The sequence below is a fragment of the Strix aluco genome, chromosome W (assembly GCF_031877795.1).
Source record: "Strix aluco isolate bStrAlu1 chromosome W, bStrAlu1.hap1, whole genome shotgun sequence".
Lineage (NCBI taxonomy): Eukaryota > Metazoa > Chordata > Aves > Strigiformes > Strigidae > Strix > Strix aluco.
Window position 1 is genome coordinate 13,831,427 of NC_133970.1, and position 27,207 is coordinate 13,858,633.

Genomic DNA, 27,207 nt, shown 5'->3' on the forward strand with positions numbered 1-27,207 from the left:
GGAGGACATGGAGGGGAAAGGGGGAGAGAGAGGATGAAAAAGAGAAAGGACAGAGAGAGACAGCAAGTTAGTTAAAAGTCCAGCATCATTTCAGGATGTTAGCATACATACATGAAGGGAGGCGGAGGTCACAGCCTGGCAGAGCAGGGCAGGAGCCTGGGTGGCCTCATGGCTGCAGGCAAAGAGGGAGCAGGTTTAGGGTGCAAGCACCTGGTGTGGGGTGCTGTAAGATCAGCAGCCCCATGCTGCCCTCTCCAGAGGCACAGTGTAGAAGTTGGGACTGGACGGACATGCTCTTAGCATACAATTTTCTCTTGCAGGCAGAGTGATGATGGCGGCTGTTGGGTGCTTCAGCACCCAGGTGCAATTTTGCCCCGGGGGCTGCAGCTATAAGGGAGGGTGGTACTATAGGGAGCAGTAGCCAGAGAGCTGGAGATGTTCCAGACTAGCACATCCTGGCAGATGGGAACCTACCATTGAGGGGCTGTATTCCCATGCTGCTCAGGGGACCAGAGTTGCTGGTCTCACTGCCACTCCTCCAGTGGGGATCTGCATGGCCTCCCACTCTGCTCACGGGCAGACCATTCACCAAGAGGGGCAGGAAGGACCCAGTGTGGAGTTGGTACTCAGAGAGCAGTGGGCTTGGCTCCAGAGATGCCTCCTTCTTGTGAATAGGTTTGGAGTTCTTTTGCCTCAGGGCATCAGCATTGGTGGCTTGGGAGGGCTGCATGGCACTGACAGCAGGGGAAGACCTCATGGGAAGCAGGCTGGCAGAGATGGGGCAGGATCTGCTCCTGGGAGGCTGGCTCTCTCCAGCCCTCTCTGTGGTGGGTGAGGAAGAGGAGTCCATGCTTTGAAAGAAAGGCACATTGCATCGCACAGGAGAGTAACTTCCCAGGGGGGATGGACGGGTTGTCTCTGGGGCAGGCTTCTTAATGCAGCCATCAGTGTGGGAGGCAGCTCCATCCACTGAGCATTGGGTCAGGAGAATGCTGTGGGCTTGGCTCCCTGCTGCCGCTGACTGCTCTGCCGAGGTGGCCAGGGCTGAGGACTGGGAATTGGAGGACATATGCTGTCTGGCAGGCCAGTTGTTGGACAAACTGTAGAATTGGGAAAGGCTGGAGGCAAAATGGCTGTGCAGAGCATGGACCTTGGGTGGCTTGCTGAAATGGTGCTGGAGAACAAAGGGCTGGATGGGCAGAGTCGTAGGACGCTGGTCCTTGCTGTAGCGTACCACAGGTTTGCTGTCTGTGCCACTGCCTTCGGGGAGAGAAGGGGGGACAGAGTGTGAGGATGGGCAGAAGGACAGTCATCATCAGCCCGGCAGATCTCAGGCAAAAGGGACCCTGCTCTCAGCTGTGGGAAGAAGATGAGCTACAGGCCAGTGACACAAGCAGAGTGGTTCAAGTCTGAACCGGCTATACACATCATGAGCTGTCAGGGTAAAGACATGTGGCCCCAAATGCAGAGTTTCCAGCTGTTGACAGCTGTCTGGAAGAGTAGGGCGCTGCACTGGGTTCTTCTCTCTCCTGGTAGGGTCACCAGATTCCCATCCCTTCCCCATCCCTTGCTCCTAGGACAGCACAAGCTATGGCCCCAAGCACCTGCCCTCAGCCTGCCCTCATCCAGGCAGTACTACAAAGATGTGGCCCAATGCACTGTGGTACAGCGAGATTTCTTATCCAGACTCACCCAAATGAGCACAAGCATTACATGCAATAGCACTGCAGCTCTGCATCCCACAACGCACTCAGTGCTGTTGGAAAGGCTGCTTGCTTCCCCTTCTCTCTGCCTCCTCTTTCTGCTGCAACTGTTCCCCCTCTGAGCACACAGCTCCCTTCCTCCCCCTGCCTGTACCAGACCCAAGCAGGCCATTCCCAACTGAATCAGGCCCACATCAGAATAAGAAGAGCTTCCAACCATGGAAAAGGCAGGTCTGCTTCAGCAAATGACTGACAGGGATTTCCTAAGGGTATGTGCTAGGCTACATGTGCATGCCTGCATCTCCTGGTGGGGCCACAATATCCTGAGGGACACAGTTGAAGCATGACATGCTGTGCACACAGTGCACAACACACACAGCACTGAATGCACACACAGGGCTGGCTAGGATCCCTGATCACCACATCACATCCCAGCGTGGCATGGCAGCTTCCAGCTTGCCTTCCTCACCACTCCTCCAGCTCACAGCAAATCCTGAGACAAAGGACCCATCCCAAGCAGAGCCCCGGTGTTACATGCTGCCTGTGGGGTGTGCCAGGCCTCTCTCCCTATAGCTAGCCTTTAGCAGGGCTTTCTTTCCCTCTAGTCCCTTCTCAGACCATCTAGGCTTACATGCTGCTCTCAGCTGGCACGAGGCAGTTCTGCCTCTATCTTCAGCTGCAGGCAGGAGCTTTTCACACAGCACTAATGCCTGCCTTGCTGTCACAGTGCAGAGGAAGTGACTGCAGCAGGGGCTGCAGAAACTGCTGGGATATATTGCCCTCAGAGCTCCTGTCTGCCCCCTCCTTCCACTCCCTGAGCAGCTCTTGCTCCTTCCAAGCACTCCCTCTGCAAACCAAGAGGGCTACTCCCACGGCTGCCTTCTCCCAGCAGAGACCTGCTTTCCCTGTCATCCCACACCGAGCGCATGTTCAAGACTCAATAAACAAACAGGACAATACACAAAAAACTCTTGCTCCAAAGGCCAAAATCTCTCCCACAGCTGCCATGGCAATGAATAACATGTTCTTTCTATTTCCTGCCAGAAATTTTCAGGGCATTAAATGGAGACAGTCAGGTCCTTGGCATTTTAGGGACTATCTACCATAGGAGTCTAGTCAGAGCTCCATTTTTGACAGACTCTTACCTGTGAAACAGGTACAAGAACTGTCTAGGGCAGAGATGTAGGTCTCCTGTCATGCTGGAGAAATGGCCATACCTCTGATGGGACTGTCACACAGTTTCCTCACCAGGACATGTAACAGCAGTATCAAGGTGGAAAGCAATTCATGTATTACAGGCTTTCCTGCAGAGGGAGCTGGGACAATTATCCTCTAGAGGAACTTTTGCTGTGATCCAATGCACTGTGGAGGATATGGCCAGGATATTCCAGCAGACACACACAGCTTCTCTAATCTCTGCAGGACTCATGTTGTAAGTCCTGGCAGAGACCGTGTGAGCTCTCTGACCCTCCATTGAGAGGAGACTGCTGGCTATGCCTCTTCCCTCCCTACCTCTGCCCCATGAGGCTCCAAAGAAGAAAGGCTAAAAACTCCTCAGTGGTTCCCTTCCCTTCGTCTGCTGGGAAGGAACATGGCTCTGCTCTGAGCATCTTCAAATCTCTGTCTTGGGAGATAAAGGCAGGTGGTTCTCATGGACTAGGGGAGTACAACACCCTGGGAGAGAGACAATCCTCCAAGCTGTACAGACCCTAAATGCTAATGCCATGTCCTCCCTTACACGATATGAGAGGTTTGCACAAAACCTCAAAAGGCTTTAGAAATACAAGGACAAGACACTTGCACTGATCTGGATCTGAAATAAGCACAGCAGAGCTTTGTCCCAAGGAGTGGTAGACCAAGAAAAAAACTGCACAGACACTAGTCTTCCATCACCATGCAGGTTCCTCTGCTGCTCCCCTCATGTCCCAAAAAGCAGCCTTTCTTTTTACTTCTCCATTCTGCCTAGTTTGGCTCCTTACCGTCTGCTCGGGCTCTAACATCTCTTTGTCTGTGGCCACTGGTAGAGCTACCTGAGAAGCTGGCATCTGCCTCCATCAGCAGGGAGAGAGAGGCTTGCTCACCTGCCCCATGCCCACTGGGGATGGTCTCACTGAAGCCTGAATCTTTGGTGGAACACAAAGCCTGGCTGTCCCCAAAACCATGATTCAAACAGAAGCCCTCGCAGCTCCGGTTCAGGCCACGGACGAAGGGCATGGGTGGAAGACTCTGGCTGCAGCAAGCTCTTTCTTCAAGGAAGTTTGGGCAATCCCGCTGTGTCTCAGGGATAGGGGAGAACTCCAAAGAGGAATCGCCGCTGGACCGGAGTGGTGGGGAGGTACCATTCTTTTTCCTGCCTTTAGCCAGTTCAGCAAAAGATGTCACTCGCTTCTGGGGGGAACTCTGGATGGGTATTGCTAGACTTTCACTCAGCTTGACTGGACAGCTCACCATGCGTTCCAAAGAGCCCAGCCTGCTACTAGGACTCTTGTCCAGATTCTGATCATAGCTCCTGGAGCGCTGCCGGGTTGTGTTGAGGTTAGGTGGTGACACATTCACATAGACCTGACCCTCAGTCATGTTCTGGGTGGCTTCTCCCTTTGCCTCCTCTTCACTGCACTCCACATTCCTTTCTTCTTGTCTCAGGTCAGGCCTTCTAAACAGATAGTATTCAGTGGGCTGGGCTGGATTACCTTTAGTATGGTCTTCTGAGCAACTAGTTGTGGAAGATCCTGCCAGGCTGGGGGATGACTGGGAAGACAAGTCACATGTGACTAACTTATAATAATTCTGAGTAGCCACAACGAGCCGTGCTTGGCTCTGAAAGCAGGCAGTGAGGTCTGAGCTCTCCGAAGTGCAAGGCTCACAGTGGAGATGGTAGGAGTTGCAGTTAGCATCAAGGACAGGTGAGGAGGAGTGTTGATACCCACACACCTTCCCCAAACTCTCTGGGTGATGTGACTCACAAGACATCTTGGATTCTGTGGGTGATGAATGCAAATCCAGGTAAAAAGCTCCTGTGTCTGAGTGGCTGCAGAAGGAAGAGTCACAGGACAGGTTGGCTGAATTCAGGTTAGATCGAGAATGGCCATTCATTTTGTTGTAGAGAGCACTGAAGTTCACCAGCACTCCATCGGAGCTGTTGCAGGAAGAGTCACTTATGTAGCCCATCTGTTGGTCAATCATTTCAGACTGTCTTGATGAACTGTAGCAGCAACAGTGCTGGAGCTCCGAGCTGGAACAGCCGCATGTCCGTCTGTGCAGGGCATCCTGATTCCTCAGCAATTCACCCGTATTCTGGTTCCCCTTCTGGCTGCCACCATCGAAAGAGAAGCCAGAGGAGCTGCCACAACGGCAGCTGCATTCATCCAGCTCCATGCGTTCTGAGGCCTGGTGGCACTGGTTTGCATTGTTCCTCTTCTGGACGTTGTCACTGCTGATTTTGTTCTCTTGCCCATCTACCATACTAGACCGGCTGGCCACGTTCCAGGATTTCACAATGTGGTTGGAGTCATAGAGGTGGAAAAGGGGCAAGGCCAGCTTGTGCAGATGAAAGGGAGGTTTGCCAGCCACAAGGGAGTTGTGAAGGTGGAAAGATTTTTGACCCAAGTCATCCCCAAAGATACTGAGGTCTTCACCCTCATTCATCAGGAAAGGGTTGTGTTGCTTACTGACACTATAGACAATCAAATCCCTCGCTTTGCCTTCTTTGTTGTCTGAGGCCTCTGCTGAGGTTTTGGAGGCCTGGAGAAAGCTGCTGTACACCAAGGAGTCAGTCTGTGAAAGGTCTCTGTCCAGAAGGGCAGAGGTCTGTGTAATGCCTATCTCTGGCTGGCAGAAGGGGTTGGTCCTTTTGCTCACGGAGCAGCACTGTCTATCAGGGATCTGGCAATGCACCAGGGGAATGTGATGGACAATCAGCGTCTCACCAGTCAGTTTGGGTGAACTATCCATGGTGAGGAATGCTCTTCAGGACATCAGTTAAGCTGGTGCTACCCATGGACAGGTAGGGATGTGCATGAGAGGCTGGGAGGACACTTCTCATGGGGGAATTCAGATACCTAGAGAGAGACAAAAACACAAAGGAAGTCACCTCTCAGGAAAGGCAGTGACTATTTAAAGCATCCTTGCTTTGACTGAAGACTTTATGACCTAATCAGACTGGTCCTTATCAGCACAAGTACCTGAGCACAAGGTCCCGAGTTCTCCTTCTTCAGGGAAAGCACCACAGTGTAAGACAAACACATCCCCCCCTCCCTGCAGACTCCTCGGACAACACTTGTGCTTCCAACTGATCCCTATCAAACTTATCTGAAGTGAGTAACTGATTTCACTCAAGTGTCCAAAGGGCTGCACAGGCTTTGGGCCAAATGAAGACCTCGCTGCTGATGGCACTGTACACTCACAGGAAAACATGCAGACAGCACAGGGTCTGAAATGAAGTGCTGCACTCTGATGAGAGCAGTCCATCTTCTCACACTGGATTCAATCTTTACCTGCCTTTAGGTACCTTGAACTTTCCTTTAAGAACCAAACACTTAACTGCCCTGCCAGACCTTGCAACATTGGAGACACACAAGTCCAGGCAGAGACCGGGAAGCAGAAACAGGCTGGAACAGGAAAGCAGCAACAACCACTCTTCTCCAAAATTCAAGAGTCCCCATGAGGTCCTGAGCTCTTTTAATGGTGCCAGGGGAGCAAACCAAAGTATGCAACTACTTATGTACACAAGGGCCTCTCGTGAAAAGGAGCAGATGACTTCAGTGAGGCCATGGGGAGCTACTGCTGACTGTTAAATAGGTCCCATTGCCTTCTGCTAACCTTTTGCTGATGATTAAGCCTCAGCTCAGGCTGGTTCCTCTTGTGGTCCTGGGTGCCCGGTTCACAGCTCCCTGACACTCTGCCACATTATCTATAGCACTTATCTGCTTATCTTATTACCTGCTGCACTTCACAACAGTACCACTGACACAGCTCACAGTCCCAGAAGCCATACAGGCAAGGCACTAAGAGCCCAACTCCCTCAGTGTTCAGTAAATAGCAGGTTGTCATAAAGCTAGAGGAAGATGTTCATCAGCTTTTGATATGGGAGAGCAGAGAACATGTTCATTCCTCCTTCCCCATCTAACCCAGAGGTCCAACCTGCAAGTGCCTCTAGGACAATCTGGAGGGGCTTTTCCCTCTTGTCTTCCCTTCTACATGTCAGAGAAGCCAATGCAGAGAAATTCATTGGAGGGCAGCTAAGGCATCAAGGAGAGGGAGAAACCACAAAAGACAATGCTGATCCATGCTGATCCCGAGGGATTAAAAAATTAACTAACTAGGGCTCTCATAGATCAATCCCTCATTCTGAAAACCCTGACCCAAACACCCTTGATCAGCAATCCACATCTCATCCAGGCATCCTCAGTGCTCACAGCACCCTGACACTGCATACTGTGATCCTGCTCTGGACTCTAGGACCCCTGGTCTGCTGCCACCACTGACCTTCAGACTCCAGAAAGTTACATTCACAATATCTGAGTCTTTGCCTACCTTACTCCTGCATTTGTGATTGTGGGATGATAATGGATTTGGAGCAGAGCTGCAAAGACACATGAGAGCCCAAAAGGAAAATTAAGAAATGTGGGATAAGTGAAGTCAGAACAACAGTGTAAGCAATGAGGCAGCTCCACAGAAAGATCAGTGTGGTGGTTTAGGCCCTGCCAGGACCCGAGACCATGCTGCCACTGCCCCTCCCCCACCCTCCAACCGGACGGGGCAGGGAGTGAAATACAAATCCTGGGGGTGAGATAAGGAGAGTTTTAATACAACAGTGTAACAGCAACAAAATGAACAACAACAAGAATAATGACAATAGCAATAACAGTAATAACAATGAACAGAACAAAGATATACCAATACAGCAGTGAGAGGAGCGACTGCATACACCTCGTGGTTAACAATCTTCCTGCACTTGGGCGCCCGGATATGACGTCCGCATGGTATATGAATGTGGTGGTTTGACCTTGGCTAAATGCCAGGTACCCACCAAGTCGCTCTATCACTTCCCCCCCTTTCCCCTTTTTTTTCTCAATAGGGCAAAGAAGGGAAAGAAAATAAGATAGGAAAACAAAACAACCCTTGTGGGTAAAACAACAGCAGTTTTAATATAAGCAAAGCGAAGCAAAGGTCCGCGCGCGGAAGCAAAAAAAAGAAAACAGATTTATTCTCTACTTCCCATGAACAGGCGATGTCGGGCCTTCTCAGGAAGCAGGGCTCCCATACGCGTAGTGGTTGCCTCGGAGGACCAAGGGTGACCCCACCCCCTTCCTCCTTTCTCCCAGCTTTATACTGAGCAGACGTCAGATGGTCTGGAATATCCCTTTGGTCAGTTGGGGTCAGCTGTCCTGGTTGTGTCCCCTCCCGAGATCTTGCCCACCCCGTCCCACTGTGGGGGGGGAAATGTCAGAAAGAGCCTTGGTGCTGTGTAAGCACTACTCAGCAGTAGCCACACCACCAGTGTGCTATCAACACCCTGCCAGCTCCCAACATAAAACACAGCACCATGAGGGCTGCTACAGGGGAAAACCAATTCTGGCTCAGCCAGACCCGATACAGTGAATAACCCGGCTAGAGCTTCCCCCCACTGCTGGGGAAACTTAACCCTATCCTAGCTAAACCAGGACAATCAGGAACTTCAGTTCTTCCAGCTTTGTGGCATAAGAATAGAAAATAAAAGATGCTAAAAAAAAAAATATCAAAATAAGTACTTTGTTCCCATGCATAATAGTGCTTCTCACAGACACAGGATAATGCTGGCAGGAAAAAAAATAGAAAGATGGAAATGGACCTGGTGTTTACAGTAAACACCCAGTGATGTAAAAGTTAATGCTAACACCAGCATTAGGGAGCAGACAAGCCTTGTGGTAGACTCTACCAGAGATCATCATGAGACCTACATGGGGTGCACACACACCCTCATGCCTGCTTCTGCTGGAATGTTTCACCCAGAATTAGGCTCTGAAGTAGAGAGGTCACCTGGTTCACTTGGACCACATCCAGCTGGACCTGCAACCCTAAACTCCCCCCCAACCTATAGTCTCCCTAATGCCTATATCACCCTTCACTCCCCTTTCAGTGACTCGTCTGTCTTACAAGCCTCTTGCTCCTGTTCCACAGCCTCTGCTGCAGAGGCTGAAAGGAATGAGTCTGTCCTCAGCCCAGTTCCTGGGAGAAGATCTTTTACATCAGGGATTCCCAAGATCACATTGTTCAAGAACTACTGTGGGTAACAGCAGCTCCTGGCTTTGTGCCTAGCACACACACATGCTAAAAGTGGTGTTCAACATCTGGGGCAGTGTCTATGTCCCATTTTGAACCTTGTGGACCATTGATGGTACATGTAGGAGTAGGAGTTCCTATTTATCCTGTCACCCCCCCCTCAGCACTATGAGAAAAAAACCTGGTCCCCCAGTGCCTATCTACTCATTCAGACTTCCCCTGCCCTTGTTACTGCCTTTGTAGCTGATTGTAACACTTAATCACATCTCTCCATAAGGCTTTGCTATATTTTGAGTGTCACCACAATACAACTGCTTGAAAAACATCATTTTGATGATACAGACCATGACAGCACGCTTCACTGCTGAAGCACCTGGTCTCCACTGCCTCTGGGAAATGGCTGCTTGGAGCCAGCTTCCAGCACCAGCATCGATCTGCTAACAAGCCCTGCTGAGCAACATGCACTTCACATCGGTGCAGATGCTGCTGTGGGAGGACAAGCTTTGCACAGGCACACTGTGACATTTGACAGCACAATGTCGAGAGCTGACACACAGACATTTCCTAGCTGTCTCTCCAGAGCTCTGGCTGCAACATGCAACTCTGCCCAGCTATTTGGTTTCAGTGGCAGCACACGCTCCCTGGGAGGACTGTGATTCACTGGCTGTCACAGATGCTGCAGCAGACGGATGCCCACTCTGCCTGCACCCACAGCCTGCTCCCAGCACAAGGCTCTGAGGTCCAATATCACAGGAGGCACGCAGCCAGCTCCTTCCAGGAGCCATTCTGACAGCTTCCCTAGGGATATGCGTGACACTTTTTCTGCCTTAGATACCTCTTTCTCCCTTGGGACACCTCTCCTGGCTTCCTCCTGTCTCAGGGATGCAGGGAAGTTAGGCAGTGGCACTGTCAGCACAGGGATTATTCAGTTCCCAACACCAGAGCACTCTCCCTGGCCATACTGTCTCTTGGTTCTCCCTCCCCAATTCTGGAAGATTGTAGAAGGATTCTCCCTCTTCTATTTAGGGTCTAGTAGTCTGGGATTGACACTCGGGCATAAAATCCAGCAAGCAGAGTACTTTCAGATTCTTCTGGCTTTGATCAGCTCCTTGTAAAGCCCTCACACTCCTCTGCAAAGGGAAGTTTCCAGATGTGGGGATAGGCAGTCTGTACCTGAACACTTTTTGCCAAATCAGTTCATTCTTCTTATTTATCATTTGCAATAGCACAAGCCCACAGTGTGCTGAATCCTGCTCAATCCTACACACACATCAGCAAACATAGCATCCAGCAATGATCCCTGCCCAGAAAAGTGTGTTGTGGTAGTGCAAGGCAGGAAGGCATGCAGGGAGCACAATGACTCTAGACACATCAGTACAACAGCCATTTTGATTGCAAATGTCAAAATTCTTTACCTTCTCCATACTGACACCATCTGCTGCTACATGGGAGATATGGGTTGTTTATTCAGTCAGCTCGCTCTTGAGGTGCTAAGGGTTACCTGGAGGAGGTGAGGACCAGACATTTCATTACCTGTAGATGCTTCACTCCAGTCAAGGTAATACAGAACAGAGAAGGATGGCATTTTGTGAGACACCTATGATGTGGTGTGGAATTGCTTATCAATGCTTATACTCACATGTATATATATACATACACATGGCAAAAACTCCTTAGCTGCAGCAAAGTTCTAGGTAAGTAGTGGGAGAGAAGTGCTGAACAACAAAGGATAGTTCAGCACTGATCTGAGAGCTGCCTGCCTGTGCTTTAGAAAGGAGGCAGCATGCTGCAGAGAACAGGGGCACACAGTACCTTGCAGAGCTGAGTCTTTCAGGATCCTCACCTCATTCCTTGTAAGTCCTTGCTGAGCACTACATAGAGGCTCCCAAATCCCTCCTCTGTCCTACCCTCAAAGATTGAGGACATGCTTATTTAAGGTTGGTCGGTGCAGCTACATGACTTCTGGAGTACAGCCTCCTGCCTCTGCAACACTGCTGAGAAGATGCAGAAGTCATCAGAGCTGGCTCCAAACTGGCCTGCAAGGCTCTGCTTCAATTAAGAAGGGGTTGGTGTGAACACCAGCCTTGCCTCCAAGTGCTGATGCGTTAGATGTGGCAGTCACATACTGCCAGGCATACCCTGCTATCTGTTACTGCTCTGGCCACACTTTTGGAGGTCCACTGCTGATTGCTTAATACCTTGCACTGCTCAGCACTCTCAGCTGCACACGTGGGGCAAGAGGGTTCAACACACAGCAACACAAGTTTCCTTGTAAAATGTAATGAAATAGTGGGGGAGGCATGTAGAGATCTAAGAAATAAATGCTATTTAAATACAAAAAGATTGCAGATATAGCACAGAGAATGAAGATGCAGGAACAAGATCATCAGAACTGTCAGCTGGAGGCAATGCTGGCTTTTTGGAGGGTGGCTTCTCTGAACAAATTACTGTTTCTACAAATCTCAGCCACTTGATCTATGAAATTGAATGCCCAATGTAAAACTTTAACTGTGAAGATTCTTGCTGCCTCTTTCTGAATGGATATGGTTTCACTGTCATCATCATCTTCCTCAGATGGACCAAGATCTATCAAGTCACTCAAGGGTGAAAGGTGGAAAAACAGAGTTAAAAACTGGGCATTCAGTTTCATAGATGAACCAGCAAAAATCCTTTTGTATTGGAGCTGCTTGTTCTTTGAGAGTTGTTCCATGTAAATCCCCGACTCCTACGGATCATTTGCATTAACACGCTTAAAGAAACCAACACAGTTCTACAAAACAAGCACAAGCAGAAATGCTGCAAAAAGCAATGGTTTGTGTGAGCTTGCAGACATGGGCACAATACAGACATGTCCTCTTTGCTCCACAGGAAGAGATACATTCAGTTTACTCCCTGTAAGTCTACCTACAGGCAAAAGGTCTGGAAGAAGAATCCAAACTGAAAGCCACTCTTCAGACATTTAACAGGACAGGCAGCGTGGGGGATCTCAGGGTTCACTGGTTCCAGAACCAGTTTCCAGGATCCCAGTAATGCAGTTCATTCCTGCCCCAGCTTTGCCACTCCAAAAGCTGCCAGAAAGTACTGAATGGTTAAAAAAAAACCTCAACAGGAAAATTCCAGCAAGCTGGAGGGCATTCAGGGAGCAGCTTGAAAGAAGAGGATGGGGTGAGGTACACGGGATGAGTGACTTGGGGACGAGACTGAACCATCTGGGTGAGTAAGAAGAGGATGGATGTGAGGACTCAGGAAGTCTGTAAATTGTAGGGTGGGACTAGCTAGCATATTTGTTTGGACATTCATTCATTTCTCACCAGCTAATACATCTCTGCCAAATTCATGCCTTCATTAAATGCTTTAGTAAATCATTCAGCACATTTAATGAAAGAAAATGTATGAAAAGAAATACTAGATGTTTGACTCATCCTAAATCTCCAGTTCTCCTTTCCTGCCTTGGGGAACAGGGAGGATAGTGAGTGTGGTCTGTCTGGTCCCAGGGTGAATATTCCAGCACCCAGTGTTTAAAGGGGGCTGCCACAAGACAGAAAGACTAAATACTTTCCAAATTTCTGCCTCAGCTCACCCTAGTTCCTCTTGTGGTCCTGATCAAACAGTGATTCCTGAAAAGACCACTTCCCTTTTCTTTCCACAGCAAGGTGCTGCCTGGGCCAGAGTTTTTTCCAGTGGTTTCCAGGACAGCCTGACTAAGCGCATTATTAATGTATCATTACATCATAGAACTATATATGATTATGATGTGTTCAAAATGGAAACTGTAGCACATGATGATCAATCACAGCCCTTGTGAGCATGACAGCAAGGAGCTGCTCAGGTCAGGGATGAGAAGCTTGCCAGCAGAGATGATAGGCTAAATGAGATGAAAATAAGTAGCAGTATGTGTATTCCTGCTGATGACACAACTAGCATGAGGCAGGTACTGCCTCCCAGTCAGAGGAAAAGAAGCCCCAACTGCTTTGGGCATTTTGAGTTACAGAAGTGTGCTGGGTTTGTGTGTGGCAGGGGGCTTTGGTAGTAGGGGAGGGGGCTACAGTGGTGGCCCCTGTGAGAAGCTTCTCAAAGCTCCCCTGACTCCAAGACGGACCCACCTCTGGCCAAGGCCAAGCCAATTAGCAATGGTGGCTGCACCTCTGTGATAACATATTTAAGAAGGGGAACTTGAGAGGAGGAGGAGTCATGAGGGAGACACCTATACAAACACCGAGGTCAGTGGATGAAAGGAGGAGGAGGCTTGAGGGAGGTGTGCCAGAGCAGAGACTCCCTTGAAGCCAAGTGAGAGGGCAGGCTGTCCCCCTGAAGCCCATGGAGGTCCACAGTGGATCAGATGCCCACCTGCAGCCCGTGGAGGACCTGATTCGCAGAAAAAAGACTCTACAACTCGAATAGAGTTATACAGCAGGTATGTTTACTCTGGCGCCGGGGTGCAAGGGGATTTCTCCACAAAGCTTGCACACCCACAGCACATTTTACCAAAAACTTATAGAGTGTGGATATACATATTCATTGATTACATAACACAAACATACATATGCATGAGTGAGGCTGGGTTAGTTCTAGAGGCTGGTGTCAGCAGTTTATGTTCTCTTTGCACCTGCGCATTGCCTCCTGGGGGGCGTCTTCGGGGGGGCTTTGGGAGGAAGGCTCGTAGTCTTTCTCACCTTGTACTTTTCCCTGGAGCAATTCGTGAAGAGCTTCAGCCCGGGGGCGTGACCCCACTCTGGAGCAGGGGAAGAGTTCAAGGAGTCCTTCCCCTGAGGAGGAAGGAGTGGCAGAGACAATGGGTGATGAACTGACTGCAACCCCCATCCCCTGCCCCCCTGTGCTGCTTGGGAGGGAGGAGGTAGAGAACTCGGGAGCAAAGCTGAGCCTGGGAAGAAGGGAGGGGTGGGGGGAAGGTGTTTTTAAGATGTGGCTGTATTTCTCACTGTCCTACTCTGTTTGAATGGAAAATTAAGCGGTGTTGGTGGTGGTGTTTGAATTAAATTGATGTTCTTTTTCTTCCCCTAAGGAGTCTGTCTTTTGTGTGTGTCCATAATGGATGAGTCATCCCTCTCTGTCCTTATCTCAGTTTCCGAGTCTTTTGCTTTATTTTCTCCTTCCCATTCCTGAGGGGGAAGGGGTGAGAAAGTGCTGCGTGGTGCTCAGTTTCTCTCTGGGCTCAAACCACCACACCACACAAAGATGTCAGAAATAGCTCAAGCAGCAGATCTATACCAGCTAACACAGGAGCCAGACAACGACTGAACCAGTTTTTCCTGTTTCTGTGCTCTCTTGCTCCATGACTCATCATCTGGCATGTGACAGGAGCCACTTATAGGCCATGACTCAGGGGCATTGGGACTGAGGTGATCTGGGCTGGAACCTGCTCCTCCTTCTCTCCACAGACTGTCCTCTGCCACAGGCCCCACCCCATATGTTCTTAATTACCATATGCAAATCCAGATGAGAAAAAACCTCTGATGTTTCTAGCTGTTAATATCACACCAGAGTTGCTGCTGAATTAAACTTCAGACACAGTAAATCCTTTCTTATCACAGACACTCTAGTAGTAGCAGTAGAAGGAGGGCTATGCACTTCTATAGCATGTTTCTGCCTGAGCACTCTGAAAGCATATTGAAGATCTTACAAGAGCAGAAATTTTACAATTCCTTTCTAAAACATGGATCTGTCTGGGTGCTGGAGCCTTGCTGCTGTGCGATTCTCAGAGTACTCAAGAACCCACACAGATGAGGAAAAAATCCTATAACCAAATGAAATAGCTGGGCAGAATCAGTAGCTAAGATGCCAAGCTTAACTCCTCCGTAGCTGCACAGTTTTGGTCAGGGCTTAGCCATGAAGCAGGGCTGTGACTATCAGCTGGGTGCCTCATGAACATGCTCCTTTTACAGACCTGCCCGACTGAGAACCCTGGGAACCAGAGGCTGCAGTTGAGTAGTGACAAAAATACAGCCAGTAGTTGTGGGTGAACCAGAGTCAAAGCCATCAGAAGTGTGGACTGAAGGTTTTCCCACTAACTTCTATGCCTGGGAGCTGTGAACTCAAAACTCTCCACCACAACAGCTGCGGCAGGGAAAGGAATAAAGTGTCCTGCTGAGGGAGTCAGGCATCAAACTCAGAGCAGCTTTGTGGATCAAAGCTGGCTCTCTCACCTGTGCCTGCAGGCATACAAGATGGCAAAGCTGCTCCCGAAGTCTGTTATATGGCTACACACAACGGTGAATGAGCAGCTGTTCTTGCTCAGGTGTGCACTGCAGAGGTGAAGGCTCCTGAGATCATAGCAAGAGGTGGAGAGGGCACAGATGCTTCGTACGAATGGAGATTTTAGGGGTTGCTGGGGATCTGAATCATCCCTAGAATTACGATATTTTGGAAAGACCTCTCAATGAGAGACCATGAATCCCTTCCACTGGACCCTCAGGACTTTCCTCCCTAACATTTACTGGAATCTGGCTTCAGATAACTTGGCCTTGCCCAGACCATGGCAAAGGAGAGGCCCTGCTTATCCAAGGCTTATGGGAGGATAATTTCAGAAGCAAATTTCGTCTGCACAAAGAAAAAGTAAATGAGGACAGCTGTATCTCAAGTAGTTCTAGATCTCCTATCACCTTCATGACTTGGGGAAAAGATGAGCTAAGTCCTAAAAGGGACAAAGAAGGTCTTCACAGTGAATAAGATGTTACTGCAGTACAGGTCAGCACATCTGAAGGGAAGCTGCTACAAGTATACTTGAAAATGCTAATGTACAGGGACCTGTAAAATAGGACATTTAGTTTTAACATTAACCATCACTTCTGTTTTAGTAGCTTTTATTTTCCTGTATTTTTCCTGTATTTTACTGTAATGTATATAACTTCATTTATACTTTTTCCTAACTACCCTCTGTAGTCATTACCCACTTGTAAGATGTTTTGAAACCTTTAACTCCTTGCCTAGTAAAGATAAGACAGACCTTGGACAGTCTAAAAAACTCTCTGAGTACATCCCTAATAGCAGGAACCTAAAAATCAAGTGCCTAGGAAGACGCCAGTGTCAAGATAAGTGACTGGAAGCTGGTCTGAACTAACCTCCTTGGAACAAACAGGAGCTGAAGGATGGATGAGGTAACTCCATGCCCACATATGGACAGGAGAAACCTGAAGTTCACTAACGGACGGTGTGAGAAAGGCTGTGGGGACCCCTAAGGAGGGGAGAAGACCCTCACTCTATTTTTACTACGCATGCTCAGACTATGTAAATGAATTCTGAGAACCCATTAGCATAAGACTGCCTTTTCTAAGAAATCTAATGCATATGTATGCTTTTTGCGTATATTGGTCAGAGAGTTTTGTTATAAGTGTGGCACTTGTGGTGGAGCGATCCCCAGTGCTGCCCAGCGCTGCGAATAAAGAATCCCTGCTTGACAGTTATACTGAATTCTGACTGTTGAGTGAAGCTCTTTGTTTCACATCCATGCAGACTCCAGCCACTCCATGGCTGCATATCTTCACTACTGCTTTCTCTCTATCCATATTAAAACTGGCATTGCATTTCTGTCCTGTACTGGGTCTGGCTGAGCCGGAATGGGTTTTCCCCTGTAGCAGCCCTCATGGTGCTGTGTTTTATGTTGGGAGCTGGCAGGGTGTTGATAGCACACTGGTGGTGTGGCTACTGCTGAGTAGTGCTTACACAGCACCAAGGCTCTTTCTGACATTTCCCCCCCCCGCACAGTGGGACGGGGTGGGCAAGATCTTGGGAGGGGACACAACCAGGACAGCTGACCCCAACTGACCAAAGGGATATTCCAGACCATATGATGTCTGCTCAGTATAAAGCTGGGAGAAAGGAGGAAGGGGGTGGGGTCACCCTTGGTCCTCCGAGGCAACCACTACGCGTATGGGAGCCCTGCTTCCTGAGAAGGCCCGACATCGCCTGTTCATGGGAAGTAGAGAATAAATCTGTTTGCTTTTTTTTGTTTCCGCGCGCGGACCTTTGCTTCGCTTTGCTTATATTAAAACTGCTGTTGTTTTACCCACAAGGGTTGTTTTGTTTTCCTATCTTATTTTCTTTCCCTTCTTTGCCCTATTGAGAAAAAAGGGGAAAGGGGGGGAAGTGATAGAGCGACTTGGTGGGTACCTGGCATTTAGCCAAGGTCAAACCACGACACTTGTTTTTTTTTTTGGTTTTATTTCTCTCTCTCTTTGTTATATTCCTTTTTGTTATTATTATTGTTGTTATTATTTTATTTTACTTATTAAACTGTTCTTATCTGAACCCATGACTTTTACTTTTTTTTGATTCTCCTCCCTGTCCCACTAGGAGGGGGGAGGAGTGAGTGAGCTGCTGCATGGTGCTTAGTTGCTGACTGGGGTTAGACCATGACACCAGCACTCAGGTCCATCAGTACCATGACTACTGAGATGATCTATCGCCCAGCATCTACAATATAGAACTGGCTTTGGACTGAATATCTCAATCTGATCCAGTTTATATAAAACAGAAGGGCAAAAAGAAAACAGCTCTGTAATGAAACCTTTTTAATTTTTAAAAAGCAGATCTCTGGCATATCAGGGAAAATATTTATAAAGCCAACAAGAACAAAGAGCTTGGAGAAGTACTGCAGTAAAGACTTTGAATGTACATCATAAGAAAGAAAAAAATCTGGAATCACCAGGCAAGGTGAGGAAATTAGAAGAGCAGGGCTCCTGACCAACCTGAATGAATAACCACACCAAGATGGATATTAGAGGTAAGTAGAAACAGCATCTTTGATGTTAGATCTATTGACCTGCCCTTAATACTACATACAGAATCACAGAATCACAGAATCGTCTAGGTTGGAAAAGACCTTGAAGATCATCCAGTCCAACCATCAACCCAACATTAACAGTTCCCAACTACAGCATATCCCTCAGCACTAAGTCGACCCTACTCTTAAACACCTCCAGGGATGGGGACTCCACCACCTCCCTGGGCAGCCCATTCCAACGCCTAACAACCCGTTCTGTAAAGAAATACTTCCTAATATCTAGTCTAAACCTTCCCTGGCGCAACTTGAGGCCATTCCCTCTTGTCTTATCACTCATTACTTGGTTAAAGAGGCTCATCCCCAGCTCTCTGCAACCTCCTTTCAGGTAGTTGTAGAGGGCGATGAGTTCCCCCCTCAGCCTCCTCTTCTCCAAACTAAACAACCCCAGTTCCCTCAGCTGCTCCTCGTACAACATGTGCTCCAGACCCTTCACCAGCTTCGTTGCCCTTCTCTGGACACGCTCAAGTCATTCAATGTCCTTTTTGTAGTGAGGGGCCCAAAACTGAACACAGTCATTGAGGTGCGGCCTCACCAGTGCCGAGTACAGGGGCAAGATCCCTTCCCTGTCCCTGCTGGTCACGCTATTTCTGATGCAAGCCAGGATGCCATTGGCTTTCTTGGCCACCTGGGCACACTGCTGGCTCATGTTCAGACGGCTGTCAATCAACACCCCCAGGTCCCTCTCTGACTGGCAGCTCTCCAGCCACTCCTCCCCAAGCCTGTAGCGCTGCTGGGGGTTGTTGTGGCCCAAGTGCAGCACCCAGCACAGTACAAAACATTGGAAAAGAATAAGGTGACTGGGAAATAAATGAAAAATAGGGAAAAGCACAGCATGGAGTTGCTAAAGGTTACTGTCTGGCTATCAGGAATAATACCAGAGTGAGATCTTGACTCACCAGGAGCATCAGACTGGAAGAAAATTAAGATCTCTGGGACAGAGAACTCGTTTTTTGTTTGCAATTACAGCCTTAGATACTGGAGAGGTGGTAATGGAGCCATGGGCAGGCCATTTCCAAGTCAGTGGCATATTCTCCTGGGCCACCTGCACATTCTGCATCGATGCAGCAAAGAAGACACATGGCAGCAATTATGTCCTGGGGAGTGTTCCCATCCCATGCAGTGAAGCAGGCTGCATCACCTTCTTTTTATTCCTTTAGGCAAGCATTATACACACAAACTATATGCAGTTTTTCTTCCACACCCTGATACAAGTGCGTGTACGCAGCATAGATACGTACTGTTGAATGTCCTGTCCTCCAGCCCATGATGTACCTACAAACACACACATGTTATTGTTACCCACCCCCCCACCCCCCCCAAACCTCCTGCAGGAGCCTGTTCTGCAGCAGCACCACAAAATGCAGTCTGGTAGCATGTGTCTCACTGTACAGTCTCCTCTTCTCACACCTACAGGAGCATATCCTGCTCCCTGCGCCCATTGGGCTGAATGGGACAGAGACCTGAAGACACAGAGAGGGTTCCCATGTCCCAGGACGAGATAGGGATGAGAAGGAGCTGCAGTTCAGGAAGCCCTATGGTGCTTCCAGGACAGTATCACAGAGCTGCGAGCAGAATGCACTCTGCTGCATGGTTTTGCTGGAAGCCCTGTCCTTCCCACCTGGCACCCTGCACTGAAACTCTGGGTTTATCTTCTTTACCAGGTGTAAAAGCCAGAGAGCCTTGCCACTGCATAGGGATGGAGAAGGAGCAACTGTCTGAGAATCTGCAGCAGCAAAATGGTTCCTTCAGAAAACTGCTGCAGAAAAGGCTGTGCTGAGGATCACTCCCACCTCCACAGACCTCTTGGGGCTGCACAGAGCACTGACCATCTCAGGGAACACAGTAAGAGCCTGGAGAATGACAGTACAAACAATAGATTTACATTCCCTGACAATGACAACCCTGATTTTCCTCCCTTGTGCCCTCTACTGCTGGTCTCTGACCCACAACCCCCTGTTCTTCCAGCTCTTCAATGCCCCTCACACCTGCCTCTTCTGCTCCAAGGTTCCTCTACAGCTCTGCCAAACATTTACCATTTTATCTACATTTTTCTTACCATTCTGTTGCTCCTGACAGGCCTAAAGATGCTTTATCTGATTTTTTTCTTGGGTCATTGGCAAACTGCAGAAAGCTTTTGTGAATAGGTTAGACCTGCCAAGCTCTTTCATTTGCAACCCTAGTATACAGGGCTCTAGATGTCTGGAGGTAAAGAAGCGGTTCTCTATTTCCCCCATACTCCATACACCTTTACAACACCCATCAATCCAGTCCCTGTATGATCTGTTCCTCTACAGCCAATGCTAATATAACTCCCATTAACACCACATTCCCCCCCAACACCTGAAATTGCAAACTTGCATGCTCAGCATTTTCCATAACCCTAAAATATTGCATCTGCTATTTGATTATCTCCTTTTGTTACTACATTCCCATATGTACATTCCCCTACAGCCACATCACTGTATCATGCATACCAAAATCTCATTCTTTTATAGCTTTGCCTTATTGTTCTCACTGACTATCATCCTGAATATTGCCTCTCCAGCATCTATATCCCTATCCCAAATATATCCTTCACTTTGTTCAAGCCCTTCTCCCTTTGTGTCTGCAGACGCAATTTGATGGAAGAATTTGTGCAGAGGGTGGGAGAGGGAAGAAGGAAGGCAGGGAGGGAAAAGTCTATAAAAAGACCATGCGATTAAGCTCTAGTAATTGGTACCCAGCCTGGACTACTCATCTCAGTAATTAAAAGTAGTAATTCCTCCATTCCTAGATAACCTTTCTCATCTGATCTGTGAAAAAGAGACCGGAAGAAAGCATTCATTTACACAGCCAGCACAGACACACCCTGGGCAACACAAAGGACTCCAGCCTGCACAGAGCCCAGTGTATCTCTTAGCAGAAGAGCAGGGTTTTACCTGCCACACTATTTTATCCTAACACCTTTAGAGCGATTGATTTACCAGTATTTAAAAAAGATTAAAAAAAAGATTAAAAAAAGCTACAAGCCACACTGACAGCAGCCTTTCCTCTGTGTCCTTTGTTTCTGGCTTTTCATGGAAGCACTGTCCATCAAAACAGCTCTTGAGCTGCACAGCAGCATCACCACCAGGGATGCACAGGGTGCTCCTGGGACCAAAACAATCTGTGTGGGCTTGGCTGTCATGGCAGCCACAATGGAGAACTGTGCGACTGCATTGTTGGGACGAAGCATAGCTCGCCTCTGCACAACCAGCCCCAGACATGACAACTACTATTTCATAGCTACAATGGACAAACATGCATTCTGTGCAGCAATACCAGCCTCCTCACTCTCTTCCATCAATTATAATCACAGCAGCTCCAAAGCAACGCAACCTCTGAAGAGACAAAGAAATCCTAAAATCTTTAAGCTTCATTGGGTAGCTGGCAATCTCTACAAAAACAAACCGGCCACTTTGCAGGACAATGAATGGCCTGAAAATCATCAGTACAACTAACTCCCACCCCGATCATTTCTCCATCTCACCTTTCCACAGATCCTCTGTTCCCTGTCTCTTCTCACTGAACATGCTCTGCTCCAGCACTGCTGAGCACTCAGATTCCAGCGGGCTCCATGCTCTCTCACCAGGATGCTATGGGAAACAGAGAGTCAATTTTTTTTTTTTTTTTCCACAGCTGCATCCCTGGCAATGCAGAGGGTCTGCGCAATCACATCTCCAATGCTCCTGCTGCTGCTGTTGTGACGTTGCTGTGTGTGAAGGAGCAAGAATGCTCACAGCATCGCGGCTCTGTCTTGCAATCAGTCCCTGTGGGACCTCAGACAAGGCAGGGGATGGGAGGGAACAGAGAAGGAGAGGAGGGGAGAGAACAAGTCGAGCTGGAAGATGGAGGATTGATTCTTACAGGAACTGGGAAATCAGGAAGGTAGCATGAGGAGAAATATAAAGACTAAAGCCTATGCCATAAAATAGATCTGCAGCATCTTATTCTGTGATGGGTTTTGGTTTCAGATGCTGCATGGTTGCAGGCTGTCTGATCTCTTCTCCTGGCTTTACAAAGGAAAGCAAAAGTAACTGGAGTGCTATGTTCCTACAGTTGATAATGGCAGCCAGAGCCCTTGGAGATAAAATGCTAGTCTGCAAAGCAATGCACAGGAGGAGGAGGATGGGAGGACTTAGTAATAAGAGATCAGGAAGACTACAAGAAGCTTCTTTTACATTTCTGTAGTGCTTTGTCCTAAAGAGTTTCACCAACAGAATCTACACAGTATCCCTGAAATGCAACCACCCCCAGAGTGAGATGCAACCACCAGTGCTTTCCCCAGTGCTGAACACACCTGGCAGGGATAGGATGTCTGAAGTCCATGCTGTCACAGGGAATCTCAAATCAAGATCCCAGCAACTATTAACTACAGCTTGTGATTAAAGTGCATCTCTGCAAAGCCATCCATGGCAGATCTTTCCTGAAACAAGGGAACACCACCTGCAAAAGCCCCGTCTCTCTTGCTATCCTGGGGCCACGTGAAAGGATTTTTCCATCACCTCCTTTTCACTAGAGGCAGCTGCAACCTGCTCCATAGGCAAGTCAGTGCAGTTCCTCACAGGGCACAAGCAGCTTCACCAAGGGACATGTGTGGCTACTTCTGTTTTTCTGTCACAGTCTGGGAATGACCACACACCCAGTAACTCAACTGTGCTCCAGGCTGTGCCAGGGGAGATTTTCCTAGCACTAGAGCAGCTCACTTGAGACAACCATCCTGGAGGGACCATTCACATTATTGCACTTTGCCATCTAACCCTGCTTGGAGGGCTGAGGTGCCATCACTGCTCCTACAGCCACCGCCCTGCTCTGAGCTAAGCAGAGCTCAGAAAACAGAGTGTCCACATTGGAAAAAGGTCTATGCTGGCAAACCAAACCCCACCTCCTAAACTGAGGCTCCATGGGGAGCAGGCAAGTCAGAGAACATGTAGAAATGTCACACAGACACGCAGTTCAAAGAAATGAAGAACCATCACATGCTTGAGTACTTTTTTCTCTATGCCATGATGCACTCAAAGCAGCAACCAAATAAAACAAATGCAACAGCCTGAACAATGCAACACTTTGCAGAAGCCTTTGGAGAGGTCAACATAAAAAGCTGTGACAGAAAAATGTTAGATTCATTACTGGAAGTGGCTTCCAGTTGTCTTGGATCCCAGACCACTAGAAACCTTTACAATATCTCTTTGGGTAATGTTCAAATCAGATTTCTCACTGAAAACCCAGTGACTGGTGAATAGCTCCCACCAAGAGCTACCAAGGGCTCTAGAGGCAGGAGTCCAGGACTCCCCCCAGCACAGAGAGACCCTTACAGCGAGAAAAGGAAAAGGGCCGTGGGCTGTGCAGCCCATTCACAACATAGTGGAGCCAGCACCGCAGACGCATCTCTGCTACTCACCTCTGAAACACTGGAAATGATCCATCAGCCGTCCCAAAGCTCAAGCTCTGCAGGTCCTTCCTGAGAGTCTGATGCACATGCCCCATCTGTGGTACTTCACGCTCCTCAGCCCACTGCTTGCCTTTCCTTGGATGCTTGGGACCCACACCACAACCTCGTCCCATTCAAGCAGCAGGGACAAGCCCCAGGGACAACTCAGGAGCGAGGGATGTACCTCCACGCCTGGCCATTACAGCAAGCAGAAAGCTAGTCCTGCCAGGCTCTGCTCCAACCAAGCTGCAGTAAATGAAACTATTAGCAGTCGCAACAATGTACTCCCATTAGAGCACAGCCCCCAGAACCCCACAGCCAGTCCCATTGTATTGTCGGTGTTAATTAAGGCAGGCTCAAGCAGATGTCTCTGTCCTGTTCAGATGGGACAGTCAGGGAGCAGCAGTGAAGAAGGTCTCAGCTGCAGAGCTCTGTGCAGAACAAGGAGTGTTTGTTACCCAGGAGACTCATTCCCACAGCAGAGAGGAGAATGGAAACTATTTCGGTGCCCTCCCCAGTCCTCTGCAAACACTGCCTGTGCTGATGCCAGGAGGTATAAATGCTGGCAGGCTGAGTGCTTACCCGCATCCCTGTCCCTGCCACAGCACACTGGCATTAACCAATTCACTGACAGCTATGTCTCCCTGTGTAGAAGACATGCACACCAGAGCAGATGGAGTCAGGGGGCTGTTTTGTTAAAAAGCAGGGTAATGCAGCAGACAGGGGGCTCCCTCAGAAACATTCCTATTTACATATCCGTTCCCAACATAAACATTTGTATCTTCCTCCCCAAAACAGTTATTCAGCACCTTCCCCCCACCCCAAGCTCACGTGGCCTTCCACCTCTGCAGCAAGCACCCCTTTGCTGCATCTCCCTCCCAGGATCTGCCCCTCTCAGCAACAGTGGTAAAAACTGATGGGCTGTCCCAAAGCTTCGTAGGTAGTAAGAGATTACAGGCACTAATGAGGAAGAAGAAAGCTGCTTCTTGGGGACTGTCTTCTAGGAGATGACTTCTCTTTGATCACAGAGATGAGTCAGTGTGAGAAGGGAAGTGTGGCTGACTCCACAGTCTCATGCAAGGAGGGGAGCAGGGATACTGCAGGCTGGTGACTGCGCTCCTTAGAGAAGCAAGGCAAGGGAGATGCAGGTGCCAGAACGTGCCTGTCCCTACAGTAACAGGGGTCTCCCTTCTGCTTGTCCTGGAGAGGTAGGGATAGGTGCTTCCCACACACCCCAGCATTGCAGGGTGCAGCTTGGCAGAAGAAAACTGCTTATCAAGCAACATTAGTCTCATTACTCACAGGCATCCCAGGTGCAGGGCAGAGTTTCTGCAATCTTGCCTCCTCCCCCCTTGCTCCAAGGGTGTGAGAACTTGATGCACAACACGTTCTTCCACCCATGAATTCCAGTTCAGGAGGCACATCCCATTCCCAGCACTGGGCTGCAGCAGAGCTCACCACTTCGGGGGAGCCCCATGTGCTGCACTCACACTGGACATGAGCTGTGTGCGTACCTGGAGTGCTTGCTGACAACAACCACGACATTGAACAGATCATCTAGGTGGAAAAAAGCCCAACACACTTCTGCCTTAGCCTTGCTCACCTTCCTTCACCTGCCTACACATACCATGCAGGAATTAGCCACTAAGGTCAGCACACCCCCACATACAAGAAGGAAGAAACCTTTCCACTTTTACTGCAATTGTACAGCAGAATCATACACCAGCAGCCCAAGCCCCCCTATTTGCTGCAAATCTGCTCTGGTGATCTGTGAACTGGAAACAGCTCAGCCCTAACTCCCAGCCAGATGCCTGGGCTGTAGCTCTGACACCAAGCACCGGACAGGAACAGGTCTTTAATCACGCCTCACCATCAGGCCTGGTGCACAATTTGCCCACTCTCACAACAGCCTGACAGCCTCAGGGCTGCCGCCTCTCCATCGCAGCTCATGGCTATAACCCAGCACAGAGAGCTGCCTGCTGCCTCCTGCCTCCTCCTGAAGGACACACTGAAGTGCTAAGGCTTGGACAACAGGCCCAAGCCAGAGTTGACCTATAGATGAATCCGGTATATTTTATAACTGATAACCATTGTGCTAATAGGTGTTATACTAAGTTATAACAAACCACCTATTCTGATGCAAAAAAGTGTTGAAGTATTAAAGCCTGAGCAACAGGCCCCGAGCCAAAGCTTCTAACTTAGTATGTAGTCATTAATGAAATATGTATGCTCATTAATGAAAGATGTAGCTTAGATATCATATACTCCTGACTGATGATGGATGTAATGAAAACATGTCTATCCTGAATGTATCTTTCTTCTTCTCTGCGTAGGGGCAAGTTAACAAGGCCGTGACGCCTGCTGTCCGGCCTTGAGACAGACATATGGCCTTGTTTTAAAAAGAACATAAAGAAATTAGATAAGGAGGGAAACTCCCTTAGCTTCTCCCTTGAGCCCTGGCCAGGCTCCGGGGGAATCTAACGTGAGAGTGAAACCAGATGTTCCACTCAAAACAAAGGTCCCAGTTATTCTATCTTGCTGATTTTTAGGTATATAAGGCGGGACCCGCTCACAGCGACTTTGGAAGCCTCACCTACGGGTGGACGCACCGCGTAGGATTTCCCACTTGCAGGGAAAGGTTCTCCAAATCCTCGCTGTAACCGGGGCTGCCCAGCCACTGCGGGTCTGGATGATGGTAACGTGTGCAAGTGGTGATGGATCTTTCTTAATCACTATTCTCTCTCTCAGGTAGTAATGATTTGATGCATTACCCTGTATTTTCCTATTTGTTTAAGTGCACTGTTCTGTCTTTTCTTACTGTATGTTTTCTGTATTATTCTGTTACATTATTTAGTTATTTTGAGTAAAATACGCCTGCTCTTTTCACTCTGGTGTCTGAGTTTAATTGATATCCCTGATCAGCAAAACATAAATTGGTGTCAGAAGTGGGATTCAATAAAAAATGCCATTATTTAAATTCAAAGGCAATTTGTCAAGTCCACCAGATATTCCTGGCTTGGAAAATCCTCCCTATAGTTCACTGGCCCAGCAGTGGGCTCAGGTCGGAGGACCGTGCGAACAATGGGAGAGCTGGCTGCAAGAAGCCGAACCATTAGATGTTTTAAATTGTATGAAAAAGATACCTATTGAAAAAGGAAAAGAAACTACAAATTCAAATAAACAGGGATGGGTTTTGTTAACTGCATACAGAAAACAACACCAGAGTAAAGAGAGGCTGTTGTTGGAGCGCTCCCAGATGGAGCGACAGATATGTGATTTACAGAGTCAAATAGTGATGTTGCAATGCCAGAATAAGTTGCTTGCTGATAAGCTGGATACTTATCAGACAGTGGCGGAGAAAGCTGCGGTGTGAGTAGCACGATATGAGTATAGGAAAAGGAGAGGGTGAGTGAATCATAAGAAAGTGCATGCGGTGATTGCAGATGCAGGTGTGCAATGGGACCCAGAGAAGTGGGATGGTGATATTTGGGATTCTACAGATTCTGACAAGGTTGGTTCCACAGATGAATTCATAGATACGAAACCTGTGTGGAGGTGAAAGATAGAAGTAGATCCTAATAATAGGCAACCTGTGAGGAAGGATACCATAGAGGATTATACACAGCATGAAGTAAATGATATAATTGAGAGATTTAAGCAGAAACCGGGGGAACCCCTGCTTGCTTGGATGGTGCGTTTGCATGATCAGGGAGCTGCAGGGATAACCCTAGATGAAAGAGATGCTAAAAAGTTTTTGATTTTAAGTTCAGATTCTTTTGTGCAAGATACATTTTGAAACAATAATCGGGATATCAATTTGTTAGCATTGGCTGCTCTGGGATGTAACACTAAATATCCTACAGAAAATGATTGGCTGGCATCTGACCATCAGTGGTATGCTTTGAGAGATTGTATACAGCGAATGAAAGAGGAAGGGATGAAAGCAGCTATATTTTTAGGAAACACTGACCTTTTGATGCAGTGTCCTTTGTCAG

General features: G+C 48.4%; 1 protein-coding gene across 4 annotated transcripts in view; it reads right to left on the minus strand.

Annotated features, from left to right (window-relative positions):
* Positions 1-21,408, minus strand: part of LOC141917656 (AP-4 complex accessory subunit RUSC2-like) — an 82,987-nt gene extending 61,579 nt beyond the window's left edge. For all 4 annotated transcript variants that reach the window (XM_074811020.1, XM_074811021.1, XM_074811022.1 and 1 more), the window contains exons 1-3: positions 21,272-21,408; positions 3,785-5,761; positions 475-1,260 (exon numbers count right to left, since the gene is read on the minus strand). In XM_074811020.1, the coding sequence (XP_074667121.1) occupies positions 475-1,260; positions 3,785-5,654 (2,656 nt within the window). In that variant the 5' untranslated portion in view covers positions 5,655-5,761; positions 21,272-21,408. The remainder of the gene's footprint in view (positions 1-474; positions 1,261-3,784; positions 5,762-21,271) is intronic.
* Between the last annotated feature and the right edge of the window lie 5,799 nt (positions 21,409-27,207).